Below are 13,912 nucleotides of genomic sequence, written 5' to 3' on the forward strand. Positions count from 1 at the left end.
GTAACAGACAAAAGGCTTTTGTACACTGGTGTCCAAAAAATTCATTTAAGACCAAATTTATGTCACCAGTAACCCAGACAGTGCTGGTTCCTTACTATAAATGTACATTTTTCTTCCAATTTGAGGCAATTTTCTCACCAATACTATGTCAACACTGTATCAATGGACATTTAAACAGTGAAATGACTCATTTTACTTTAAAAATAGTGTCTCCTGGGATCCCTGGGTGGCGCAGCGATTTGGCGCCTGCCTTTGGCCCAGGGCGCGATCCTGGAAACCCAGGATCGAATCCCACATCGGGCTCCCAGTGCCTGGAGCCTGCTTGCTTCTCCCTCTGCCTGTGTCTCTGCCTCTCTCTCTCTCTCTGTGACTATCATAAATAAATAAAAATTTAAAAAAAAAAAATAGTGTCTCCTGCTCCCAACTCATCACTTTTTTAAAACTCCACCCTTACTAAGCCACTCCAATTTGACACATTACGGGTGAGTAATCTTTGAACCTCCCCTCATCTCCCAAAGCAGCAGGTTGGCTATCCCAATAGTAATTTTTTTTTTCTTTCCAAACAAGGAAAAAAGTAAACTTTCTTGCTGGGAAAATGCACACAAATACTAACATTTAGCACTCCGTCCAATCTTGAGTAGAGTTTGATCATAAATTCTCCAACTAAACATGACTGAACTTTAAGTGTAAGGATTAGTAAACAGACCTAATCTTCTTTTTAAATAGTTAGGTCAGCTGCTTTGTCCAAGCAAGGTTTCTGAGCTACTCACCTCCCCAGCAGAAGCAAGAAACTAATCCAAATGGTCTCTCCATATACATTTCAAATAAATTCTCTCAGGTTACATGAGTGAATTTCATTTTATCATCAGACTCTCAGATGTCAGCACACCACAATTTAAAAATTGCCGTAAAACGGGGTTGCCTGCCTTAGCATACCCATCCCTGTTCACAGAGAGATACATGTGGGCTGAAGAAAGTTGCTTAAAAATATACAATAAAGCAGTCCCAAGCATCGGTCAGGTTTATGCAGTTTTGATGGGACTTTTTAGGTGGCAAACTACTACTATCTGGTGTAGTAGTGCAACTGCATTATTCCTCCATGATTCTAGGAGTCAGGCCTTTCCACATCACTAGCATTTACAACATCTCAACTCTAGAGGTAGATCTTTGGCAAAGGCTTCAAAACAAAGACAACGATAAGCGTTTTTAATTTTAAAGAATTTTAATACAAACTTAATATAAACTATTTCAGTCCCTCTTAACATGTAAGACACTGACTCAAAATACTTTTATACCGTTTTTTCAAGTATTGCACAATATAGGTACAAAATTAATATTTACGATTACATTTTCTTCCATAATATATAGCAAAAATCTTTAAACCTTTAACAGAAAATACATTTTTTTGAAAAAGCAAATATTCGTACATTTTAATTCCACCACTAAAGGAATATCCTGTACACAATTTTGAGAATAGTTGATGTCTTTAAGATGGATATTTTACAATTTCAGTAAAAAAAATACATGAAGCTGCTGCTGTCACAGGTCACTGTAGTAAAAAGATATAAATGCAATACCGTGTCGTAGAAACAATATATATATCCTCTGATATTTTACAAACTTTGTACTAAATTAAATTATACAATTAGAAAAGACCAATAAACCCACTTATTAGTGCCAATTTTTTATAAAAAAAAAATCAGCCATGTCCTTGCTATATCTTAAATACTGTAAGAGGCCATATCTGAGAGTATACTTTAAAATATACAGTCAGTATAAAATAACTTTGTGCTTGGTTGGCAAATGAAAAATGATGCAGGTTTTATTTTTGTAACCAAGCTTGAATGTATCCTTTTACTATAAGCTTTAAAAAAAAAAAAAAATCTCAAGGAGGTAAAAAAAAAAAAAATCCCCCTTGGGCCCGTGCATTTTAACTTGTACATTTTTTTTTTTTCTTTTTTTAGTTAGCCATAACAGGCTGGAATTGCTGGTTAGAATACTGCATGTTATTTAAGCTAAAATTCAAGCCATCTACAAAAGACTTCTCGTTGAGGCCTCCATAGGCCGCAAACACATCAAAGGCATTACTGTACTGGAGAGGACTGAGGTTAAGGGGGCTGTCACCTGGGAACATTCCATTGGTACTACTACCTTGACCCTGCATATTAGGAAAAATAAATTCCTTGGCATTAGGAGAAAGAGCAGAGGCTTTCTGCTGTTGCTGCTGCTGCGGTGGTGGCGGTGGCGGCGGCGGCTGGGATGGCTGCTGCTGCTGCTGCTGCGGCTGCTGCGGGCTACCCAGGCCAAGCCCGTACAGAGAGTGCATTGAGGAAGAGATGGCTTTCTGCTTCAAGAGGTCATTCACATTCAAGCCGAGGTTGATAGGAGAAGTACGTGCAACCTTGTTGCTGCGGCCACTATTCTTCATTTTGGTAGAGCCGAACTTGGTGGCAGCAAAAGTGGCAGTGGTAAAGGTTAAAGGCTGAGTGGACCGGGGCATGAAGGTAGGGCTTACAGCAGCAGAGTGACCAAAGGGAGGCGACGGAGAGCTGGACACGGATGAGGCTGGGTCACTTATGGGCATAAAAACCTGGGCCTCTGGGTTAAAGCTGTTTTTGATCTCTTTATCCAACTCACATCCATTTTCATTATTATCATCCACATAAAGCACCTTCACTGGTCCCTTTTCACCAATTTGGTAGGAAACCTCAAACGGGTCGATCCAAACACTAAGATCCTGTGGCAGATTGCCACGAACATCATCAATGTCCAAACCACTCTCTTTGGATGCTTGTTCAATCACTGGGTCCACTTTCTCCCCTATGTGTATACATCTAAACCCTGATCCTTTGTATGGCTTTTCAGGATACCAGTGCCCTTCATATTTCTTCTTAAGAAGTCTTTCAAGCTCTTCACCAAAAATGTTGACACGTCTCCTGGGAAGCTTATTGTACAAATATGAAATAATAAAATTTAGTGCTACTTGGATTTCAAGCTGCATAGCTGCTATGCCACAAAGTGAGATTTGTGTTTCAACTCCCCCCCAACACACACACACAGTGTTCAGTTTGTGGCAGAGAAACAAATTTTCATTCAAAGTGCTGGTACTTTGTAGATTATCCTTCACCTTGAGTGGTCTTGCTCCTTAAAGAGAAACAAAACAAAACAAAAACAAACATGTCCAAATAAGATAAATCTAAGTCCCACAGCCTTTTCTTACCCCCGGAGTAATTTTACTTTTGAAAAAGTCTAATAGGCTAGAAAGTCAGAAAAATATAATCAGCACAAAATAAAGGAATATACAATAGAAAATTGTTTATTAAAGTTCAAAATCTCATGGGACAACTTAGGATTTACAGTTAAAACAGTATTTTTAACCCTATTATTTACTTTTTTTTCCTGAATACAGCTCATATATATATATATATGTGTGTGTGTGTGTGTATATATGTGTGTATATATATGTATATATAAAATCTCCCCCATATGTAGTGTATTTCCTCCCTCAATTCTCACAAGAATATTTATTGGAAACTCTACTCTGCACAACCATCCACCCACCTCCACACACATATATACCAGTTTTAGAAAGTGATCATATTCCTATTCACTAATTTAGAAATGAATTCTGTATTTCAGTTCATTCTGGATATATGCTGCCTAAATCTGCTGTATGGTTAAACATTCAGACATTTGAGAAGTTAGGAAAATTAATTTCCAAAGTACGTGAAGCTAAAATTAAAAATACTAAATGAACTGCCATCCTAGTGAACAATAATTATGAACCAAACTATCCGGTATCACTGCCGTCTTAAATATGCTAAGGGCACACAACGTAAAAATCGAGCTTCTCTGTTTTTCCTTTCCAATGTGCATCTTTCTAAACCTGAAAATGCCTCTTTAACAGCAAGTGTAACAAAAGCAACAATTAATTTCAAAACTCTATTGATTATTCTCTTTAAAGGGCAGGGTTTCTGAGTTTATTCTGATTTTCAAAACCACCTCCCTCCTTCGCGATAAGAGAACAGCCGGAGAGGCTTGTACGATAAGGTCGACCTTTAAACGTTTGCTGGATCAGCATTGGGTGGGGATAAGAAAAGATCAAGGGCAAACAGAAGATATTTGCGAAAGGGATCTATTTGTACACTGAGGTTGATTTAAAAGGACGTTTTAAAAAATCAAGTTGGTATCAATCCATCTGTTCCATTTTCCATTATTTGTGGTGACAAAGGGAAATAAAGGATCTCCGGCTGCCCCCAGACTACACTTTAAAGCCCAAAGCCCGAGTGCCGGCCAAGGCAGCTGATCAAGCCAAACTGCTTGACGGTGCAGCCGAGAGAAATTCAGGCCCCGCGAAAGGTAGTTTTAAAGCAACGCCTTGGGCAGGAGTGTGAAGAATTACATAAACAGCCAGTTGGGTCTCATTAGATTTCTGCTCACAGCTCTCGGAGCCCGAGCGCTGGAGCAGCAGCAGCGAGAGGAGGAGGAGGAGAGGAGGAGGGGAGGAGGAGGAGGAGGAGGAGGAGGAGAGTACAAGTCGAAAACGAGGAGGAGGAGGAGGAGGAGGAGGAGGAGGAGGAGGAGGAGGAGGAGGAAGGCCACGAGAAATGGCAAAGCAACCACTCGGGCCAGGCGCCGGGCAGGTCGGGGCGCCGGCCGCTCCGGGTCAGCCGCTCCCCTCCCCCCGCCGTAACCTGACCCGCCGCGCCCGCCCCCCGCCCCCCGCCCCCCGCCCGAGGCCCCGGGGACCCGGGGACCCGGCCAGAGCCCGGGGAGCAGCGGCTCCCCGCACCGCTTCGGGCCCCGCGGACCCCACCGCGCCCCTGGAGCTCGCCGATCCTCCCGGCGCCCCAACCCCCGCCCCCCCTCCGGGCGCCGGCCGGCCCCGCCTCCAGGTCCCGCCGCGCCGGGGCCCCTCCGAGCCGCTCCCCTCCGCGCTCCGGCCGCCGCGCCGCGGTCCCCGAGGGCCCGGGGCTCGACGCCGCTGCAGCCCCGCCGCCCCTCGATACTTACGGGCTGCGTCCACCACAGAGCCGGCCGCCGGGCGGGGGAGCAGGGGCGGCAGGGCGGGGGCTCGGGAGGGCGGCGGAGCCCAGCAGGCTGAATGCTACGCGGCGCCGCCGGGCGGACGACGGGGGCCTGGGCGCGGGCCTCGGCAGCTCGGCAGCTCGGCAGCTCGGGAGCTCGGCAGCTCGGCAGCTCGGCAGCTCGGCGCTGTGGCTCGGGGTGGCGGGGCCGGGTCAGGCGAGCGCGCTCCCTTCTCCACACAGCCCGGTGGCCTGGCCCAGCGTCCCCTAGTGCGCCCGCTCCGCGCCGGGCCAGAGCTTCGCTCCTTCTGCCGCGGCGCGCGCCCCGCCTCTCGTTTTATATGCTCCTCCCCGCCCCCATCCCCTCCCGTAGGGGCGCGCGCGCGCCCGCCTCGCGTCACACAGCTCGGGGCCGCGTAACCATTCCCCGCCCTCCCGCCCCTCACCCCAGACCCTCGGCGGCGGCTCCGCCCCTGCCCTGCCCCTCGACGCCATTGGTCGAGTCCCGCCTGCCCACGTCCTGCCGGGCGGCGGAGGGACCGGGGGACGAGGCCACACCCCTCCGGCTCCACGACGGCCAATGAACCCACGTCCTGGGGCCGCCGTGGGCGGGACTAAGAGGAAGCTGGGAAAGGGATTGGGGGAGAGGAGTGCCAGTGAGGGCGACGGTGGTGGGTGGGGCGGCTGACGCCGGGTCCAGGCGAAGAGCCTCGGAGAGAAGGGGGGAGGGGAGCCCAGGCAGGTGGCGGAGCGGCGGCGGAGAACGGGGAGCGCCCGAGGCCTCGAGAGGGAGGGGACACTTTACCAAAAAATGCCCAACGCGAGTGGGACTGTGGCCCGGGAAATTCCCCCCCGTGGACGCGCCACCACATCGGCCTCCGGTGCACGCAGGAGAGCCTCAGAGAAAGGGCGAACTGTGCCGGGGACTCGTGCTGCCGGTTAATGGAATATTAATCACCTCGGGGGCCTAGGCCAACTGCCACCCGGGGAGTGGCAGCAGCGGAACCCGAAGCCGCCGTGCCGGGCAGGGGGTGGGGGTGGGGGTGGGGGAGACACAGCACCTGGCCGCACCTCCCGCCCAGGTGACAGTTTAACTGCCTCCGCATCCCTCCTCCGACCTCCCCGTGCGACCCGGCAGCCACTGGGACGCGGGGGTGGCTGGAGACCGCAGGAAGAATCCCATGTTATCCCAAACGTCCCGGCCCAGGCCTCCGTGCCAAGCTGCGTACGTATCTCAGTGTCTCTATGCGTGCGCGTGTTTTCAAGCGGTACTTTAACATCAAGACCCATACACACGGCGCCTTCCCGTAATGCGCGTTTAAGATCCTCTTCGGTTGAAAGAACGGGCGGGGAAAGAGAGAGCCTCCCGGGAGGCGGGTAAGCGCCCCCTTTCCACAACCTGCAGCCGAGAGACACACGGAGTTCCAGGGGGAGCGGAGGCCAGCGTCCCTCTCGGCTAAAAATATTACTCACAGGTAGCAACGACGCCTGATTGGCCGCGCTTCTGCCCTAGCGGCGAGGCGATTGGCTGCCTGGTATCCAGGAGACCGACGTCAAACTGGCACCGGGAAGAGGAGAGAGCGAGTCGGAGCCGAGCGGAGCTGGGAGGGGGAGAAAGAGGAGCAATGAATGAAACGCCCAGCGCTGGCCTTCTCTCCCCTTTCCTCTGCGCTCGAGAAGTGCTTCCTGGAAAAACACCAGCTGGGGCTCCGCCTTCCTTTTAAAACGGTGGGGCCTGCGCTCTCAACCTGCTATAAGGAAGTTAAAGCGCGGCTCTCCGCGGGGTGGGGTGTCCGCGGAGCCGGCGGTGTAGACCAGCTGTACTCCTTGGGCGCACACCCGCTTGACTGTTAGGCCTAGAGGCTCTGCGCTTTATGGATGCAAAATCCCGTTGTGGCCTATCCTTCTCCACCCTGACTCTCCTGCCCTCGTGCCTCCATCCCCTGTTCCCCTTTAGAGGGAACCGAATTGATTTAAAAAAAAAAAAAAAAAAGGCTATTGCTAAAGTCCCCAGTGTGTGTGGGAGGGAAAGGGAAGACAGGTTTGTAGAATGGGTTGAGGGTGGGAGTGGTCATTGTATGGATTCCTAAAACTCAGGCGGCGTGCGTTTTAAGAACATCCAAGTTTTATTCTGATTTTTTTTTTTTTTGTCTTTGGATTTTTCTGTAAAAGGAAAAGTGGAATATGATGGTGAAAGTGTTGGAAATGCTTTATTTTCTGGAAACATTTTAAATGAAATGTTTCTCTGCATCAAAATAGTCCTTAAGTGTTTTCTACTTTTTGCTCAGTTGTATCTTTTGTTTCCTATAATGAACATTGATTCCATTTGTTGTAAAAAAAAAAAAAGTGAGTTATTTTTAATTTTTTAATTAGTTGAGCACAGAAATTACAAGAAGCAAGACAGTATATTTTGGGAATGGAGTATCAAGAGAAACACTTCATTTTTCATGTGCTCCAGAGCATAATTTCTCTTACCATTAGGCAAATAATACTGTACCAAACATCCAGAACTGCAGGACCATGTGTTGGGCCATGTGTCTTGATTTGTAATTTGGAAAATATATCACTATAATTAGAGGAGCATATTAGGCTTGGCTGACATTAAAATGTCTAACCAAAGATAGATGAATTGCCATGTTGTCAACCTTATCTATACTTTTCAAGAATTCTCAAAGAGAAGGCACAAATTCTCTTTTTTGCATGTACCCAATCTATAATCCCAGCCTTAAAATTCAAGAGCAGTCATCCAATAGGTTCTGATTAATTATCAATGGCAGTAAATAGAATTTTTAAATAAAAAATTTAGATGTCAAAAATGTATGAGTTTTTGGAACTCAGTCGAAGGATATGAGAACGTTTCAAAGCAAATATAAACACGCACACACATTAAGGCCCCACAACATACTGGGCAAAGTACTGAAGTGCAGGTATTGGCAGATCTGATTTTACCCATTTCTATGAACCTTCAGTTCTCTCACCTATAAAGAGGGTTGGATACATAATCTCTAAACCTCTTTCAATTTAAAAATTCCACGTTTAAAACCCAATGCCCCTAAAGTAAATTACAATGTAGTTCTTTTTTAAAAAACAGTTTACAGGGCAGCCGGGGTGGCTCAGTGGTTTAATGCCGCCGCCTTCAGCCCAGGGCATGATCCTGGAGACCCAGGATCGAGTCCCACATCAGGCTCCCTGCATGGAGCCTGCTTCTCCCTCTGCCTGTGTCTCTGCCTCTTTCTCTCTATATGTCTCTCATGAATAAATAAAATCTTAAAAAAAAATATATATATATATATATATAGTTTACAAGTAAAAGGAAAACCAGATTCATACCCTTCCAAGTCACAGGTATAAAATTTCCTTTATACAAGTTTTACACTTTAAATGCCCTCCCCCCCCCCATCACTTATTACCACTTAACATTTACTTTGGAATTACACAGGGGAGTGAACTGCTAAATGATTATTTTGATTTATGGAGGAAAAAAAAAAGCATTTGATATGAGGCTCCAGGTGGTTATCACAACAATAGATATTCCTGCCCATGGACAAGTAATAGTCACTGAAAATCACAGCATTTGCCTTTCCCCACTTTGCATTCCACATGACTCCTGGAGCAGTGCCTCACACTGAAGGTAACTATTGTTTGGTAAACAAATATGTTCTAATATCATTATGAAACACAATTCTTGAAAGTGCTGTGAATTATTATCTCATTCACACATATAAACACATATATACTCCCACCTTGATTTCTGAGAGACATGTCCTAAACCTTCAAATTCTCATTGTTTCTTTGTAAACTGAGGATTACAGGAAAGTTACCATCACCTGATGTGTACTTATTATGGCTTGTTTAGCTTCTAGAGAATCAACTTTGTGTCTTGAAAGTTAGCATATGAGCATAATATTTTTATCCTTATTGTCATTGTGGACAGTCATGCAATATGAACCATGCACATTTTAAAATTGTTGGTGAGGAACAATTATAAAATAATCACCAAGTTATTAAAAACCAAGTAAACCAATTCTTTCCTAAACATTTTTCACAGGAAGTCACACATTTATGACTGAAGAAACCTCATTGTGGTTTCCTGTGGCTTTTCATATGGGTTAGTGGAGGAGAGTCATTCATTCTCTAAAAGAGATGGGAACACAGACAGTTGTAATTGAAAGATAACTAGATAACACTGAACATACTCATTTATCTTTGGGACAAGCAATTCCACTGAAGGAATTGGTCCAATAGGAAAATATTTCCTTATAACTTGCTTACTCCCTATTATCTTGATGAGCAAAAATCCAAACCAAATCTTTGCATTTCTTTCCATTAGCAAAGGATAAGGATTTTGGTCTCAGCCAGAGATTATAGTTTCAGATTCTGGGAGTTGATATAGTGTTCACAACATTCTACACACAAAGAACATTAATTGATTAACATTTATTAATAATATTAAAATGCTTTAAATATATGAATTCCAGATTTACCTGTTGTATACCATGTTACAAAAAATGGTAAGTGTTCTATTATAATGATACATAAATTTAAAGCATAGATTGTTTTACAGCTCTGCTTACTCAAATAGAATTACATACATAAAATTTAGTTTATAAAATAGATACATGGTCCAACAATATATATGATGGTTTCTAAGAAAGCTTTACTCTTCTTATCAAAGGAACGTATGCCAGTTACTATTGCTACATAACAAACTATCCAAAACTTAGCAGCATAAAGCACCTATTTTATTATGTTCTGAGATCCTGTAGATCAGAAATTCAGACAGAGTACAGGAGACAGATGGCCTTTCTATGCCACACAACATCTGGAGCTTCAGCTGGGAAGGCTCAAACACTCAAAAATCATCTGGAGCAGATTTGTCTAATAGAACTTTCTCCAACGATAGAAATATCTATGTTGTCCAATATGATAGCCACTAGTCACCTGTGGCTCTTGTACACTTGAAATGTAGCCAGAGTGATTGAGGAACTAATGTTTTCATTTACTTTTAATTAAATGTGAATTGAAATAACCATAGATGGCCAGCGACTCCTGAATGGAACAGTGTGAATCTGGAGGCTTCTTCACTTATCTCTCTAGCATCTGGGCTGGGATGACCCAAAGGCTGGACTCCATTAGCACTGTCAGTTGGAGCATCTTACACATGGCCTCTGAACTCTCCTTGTGGCTTGGGCTTCTCACAGCATGGTAGCTGGTTCTGAGAGGAAGCATCCCAAGAGGGAGTTTCTGAAGATCAAACATTCTAAGAGAGGCACTTGGAAGGTGTATGGCCTTTTACTGATCGAGCCTTGGAAGTCACAAAGCACCACTTCTCCCATCTCCATTGGTTGAAGTAATCATAAGTCTGTCTAGAGTCAAGAGGAAAGCACAGAGACCGACCCACCTCTAAAGGGAGGAATGTCAATGAATTTGGGATCCTTTTTAAAAATCACCACTGGGAAACTTCCACCTTTTTTTCTGCCTTAACATGAATCTGATGGCAGGAGCTGCAACAGCCCTTTTATCACCATGAAGAGGTTGCAAGATAATCACAGAGATAAAGGCTCTGATCAAAGCTTGTCTCTATCTCTAGTCTACTTTTTTTTTTTAAGATTTTATTTATTCATGAAAGACACAGAGAGAAAGAGAGGCAGAGACACAGACAGAGGGAGAAACAAGCTCCATGCAGGGAGCCCGACACTGGACTCCATCCCAGGTCTCCAGGATCATGCCCTGGGCTGAAGGCAGCGCTAAACCGCTGAGCCACCGGACTGCCCTCTAGTCTACTTCTTAAGCCAACATGAAACCCTCCATGACTTTTAGCTGAACATGTTCTCATCAAAAACACTAACTTAACAGCTTTTAAGGAAATGTGAACTTGATTCTTTAAAAAAATAAAATTTTATCTAGTCTGAATATTAGGGTTTCTTTCTCTCTATAAAACCTTGAGGGGTGCCTGGGTGGCTCATTTGGTTAAACATCCATCTTTTGATCTCAGCTCAGGTTTTGATCTCAGGGTTATGGTTCAAGCCTCATATTGGGCTCCATGGTGAGTGTGGAACCTACTGAAACAAACACCTGGAAATGCTCTTTGTAGAAAATTTGGAAAACAAACGAAGAAGAAAATAGCAATCACCCTTATCTCACCATGTGGTGATAACCATTGTAAGCATCCTGCTCTGATTCTTTCTGAACGAGTTTCTACTACATGTGCAGATTTGTATCCTGCAGGGCACTCAGCATTATGTGGTTTCTATTTTCCCCTGACACTAAGCATTGTCATAATTATCATTTTTAAGGACTGCATTTTCGGATTTAGAATAATTTGATCATTACTCAGCATGATTAACAATGTATCTGTATAAAAACAATCATATTTAACAAACATAAAAAATATTTTTAAATTTATTACTTAAGTATAGTTGACATACAATGTCATATTGGTTCCAGGTGTACAACATGTGTGTATATATATACTTGCACACTTTACTCAATGTTCATCATGGTAAGTGTATTCACCATCTGTCACCATACAATGTTATTACATCATTGACTATATTGTCCTTGCTATACTTTTCATCCTCTGATTTATTTATTTTATAACTAGATGTTTGTACCTCTTAATCCCCTTCACCACTTCCCTCACTCCTTCCCTCTGGCAGCCACCAGTTTGTTCTCTGTATTATGGAGTCTGCTTGGTTTGTTTGTTCATTTGTTTTGTTTTTTAGATTCCACGTAGAAGTGAAATCATATGGTGTTTGTCTTTCTCTGATTTATTTCACTTAGCCTAATACCCTCTAAGTCGATTCATGTTGTCACTAATGGCAAGATTTTGTTCTTTTTGTGACTGAGTCATATTGTGTGTGTGCGTGTGCCAAATCTACTTTTTCATTCATCAATGCACACATTTTATATATAAATCTTTAACTACATCCCTGATTATTTCTTTGGGATTGTTTCACAAGTGTATTTACTGGGTCAAAGCAAAGGGATCTTTTTTAAGGATCTTAGTACATAATGAAAATCCACTTTCTGGAAAGCTTGTACTATTTTACACTCCCAGTGTATATAATCATGTCTGTCTCACCACATATTGACCAGTAAGATTTTTTTTTTAATTCTTGGCTATTTGATAAATAAGATGGTATCTCTTTGTTGTTTTAATTTACATTTCCTTGATCTTACGTAGGATGAACATGTTTTCACATATTTCTCAGCTCTATATTACTCTTTCAGTGAATTTTCTAGCAATACCTTTTCTCCACATTTCTGTGAGAGATCTTTGTATGTTTCTCTTTAATTCATTTGAGCATCTTGCATACTGTATGCCAAAATATTGCTGAACATGACTCTTTTTATAAGATTTTATTTATTTATTTGAGAAAGAGTATGAAAGAATACAAGCAGGGGATAGGGGCAGAGGGAGAGGGAGAAGCCAACCCCCCACTGAGCAGGGAGCCTGATGAGGGGCTTGATCCCAGAACCCTGAGATCATGACCTGAGCTGAAGGCAGATGCTTAACTGACTGAGCCACAGGTGCCCTCCTGAATATGATTCTGATCTTATTTTTTTTAAAAAGATTTTATTTATTCATGAGAGACACACAGAGAGAGGGGCAGAGAGAGAGAAGCAGGCTCCATGCAGGGAGCCCAATGTGGGACTCAATCCTGGGACCCCAGGATCATGCCCTGGGCTGAAGGCAGGCGCTCAACCGCTGGGCCACCCAGGCATCCTATGATTCTGACCTTAAATTTTATTTTTGAACTTGTCCAAATGTTATGTTTTATTTTGTATTTATTTTTTATTTTAATCACTTGGTGCTCATCACAACAAGTGCACTCCTTCATCCCCATCACCTATTTTCCCCATCCTTCCACCTACCTCCCCTCTGGTAACCATCAGTTTGTTCTCTAGGGTTCCATCTGTTTCTATCCCACATTTAATCCATTTTGAATTTATTTTTGTGTATGGTGAAAGAAAGTGGTCCAGTTTCATTCTTCTGCATGTTGTCTGGCTTTCCCAACACCATTTTTTGAAGAGACTGTCCTTTTTTCCATCAGATATTATTTTCTGTTTTGTTGAAGATTAAGTGACCATATAATTGTGGGTTTATTTCTGGATTTTCTATTCTGTTCCATTGATCTGTGTGCCAGTACCATACTGTTTTGATAACTACAGCTCTGTAATGTAACTTGAAGTTTGGAATTGTGATACCTCCAGCACTGCTTTTCTTTCTCAAGAGTGCTTCGGCTATTTGGGGTCTTTTGTGGCCCCATACAAATTTTAAGATCATTTGTTCTAGTTCTGTGATAAATGCTGGTGATATTTTGATAGGGATTGCAATGAATGTGTGGATTACTTTGGGTAGTATAGACATTTTAACAATATTTATTCTTGCAATCCATGAGCATAGAATGGAATTTCATCCGTGTTTTATAGTTTTCAGAGGGTCTTCTACCTCTTTGTGGAAACTTGATTTCTTATGTATTGTTTAACTTTTTAGCATTTGGTCTGATTCAAAGGTTATCATTTTTAAAGATTTTATTTATTTATTCATGAAAGACACTCACAGAGAGAGGCAGAGACATAGGCAGAGGGAGAAGCAGGCTCCATGCAGGGAGCCCGATGTGGGATTGATCCTGGGACTCCAGGATCATGCCCTGGGCTGAAGGCGGATGCTCAGCCGCTGAGCCACCCAGGTATCCCATCAATGCTTTTTAAAAAAACAAAACAGTTCTAGTGATATTTACTCAATTTTCTTTATCCTTGATCTTTCTGCCACACATCACACTGTTTACTTGAAATATTTCCATTTGATTTTGTGCATTCATGTGCTGATATAGGATGTACCAGCATGGCTCCCACTTCTTATTGTCTCAGCTGTAGTT

The 13,912-nt window shown here is 43.6% G+C and overlaps 1 protein-coding gene across 1 annotated transcript; it reads right to left on the reverse strand.

Moving 5' to 3' along the window:
* Positions 1–1,690: 1,690 nt before the first annotated feature.
* Positions 1,691–5,343, reverse strand: TOB1 (transducer of ERBB2, 1). The gene is made up of 2 exons (XM_055337217.1): positions 5,014–5,343; positions 1,691–3,144 (listed from the first exon to the last, which is right to left on the reverse strand). Exon 2 carries the CDS (start codon positions 2,999–3,001, stop codon positions 1,961–1,963), a length of 1,041 nt encoding a protein of 346 aa, XP_055193192.1. The 5' UTR covers positions 3,002–3,144; positions 5,014–5,343; the 3' UTR covers positions 1,691–1,960.
* Positions 5,344–13,912: the final 8,569 nt, after the last annotated feature.

The sequence above is a fragment of the Nyctereutes procyonoides genome, unplaced genomic scaffold (genome assembly GCF_905146905.1).
Source record: "Nyctereutes procyonoides isolate TBG_1078 unplaced genomic scaffold, NYPRO_anot_genome, whole genome shotgun sequence".
NCBI lineage: Eukaryota > Metazoa > Chordata > Mammalia > Carnivora > Canidae > Nyctereutes > Nyctereutes procyonoides.

Coding starts and splice junctions, on each gene's coding strand:
- TOB1 (XM_055337217.1), bottom strand. CDS start 3,001: ATGCAGCTTGAAATCCAAGTAGCACTAAATTTTATTATTTCATATTTG.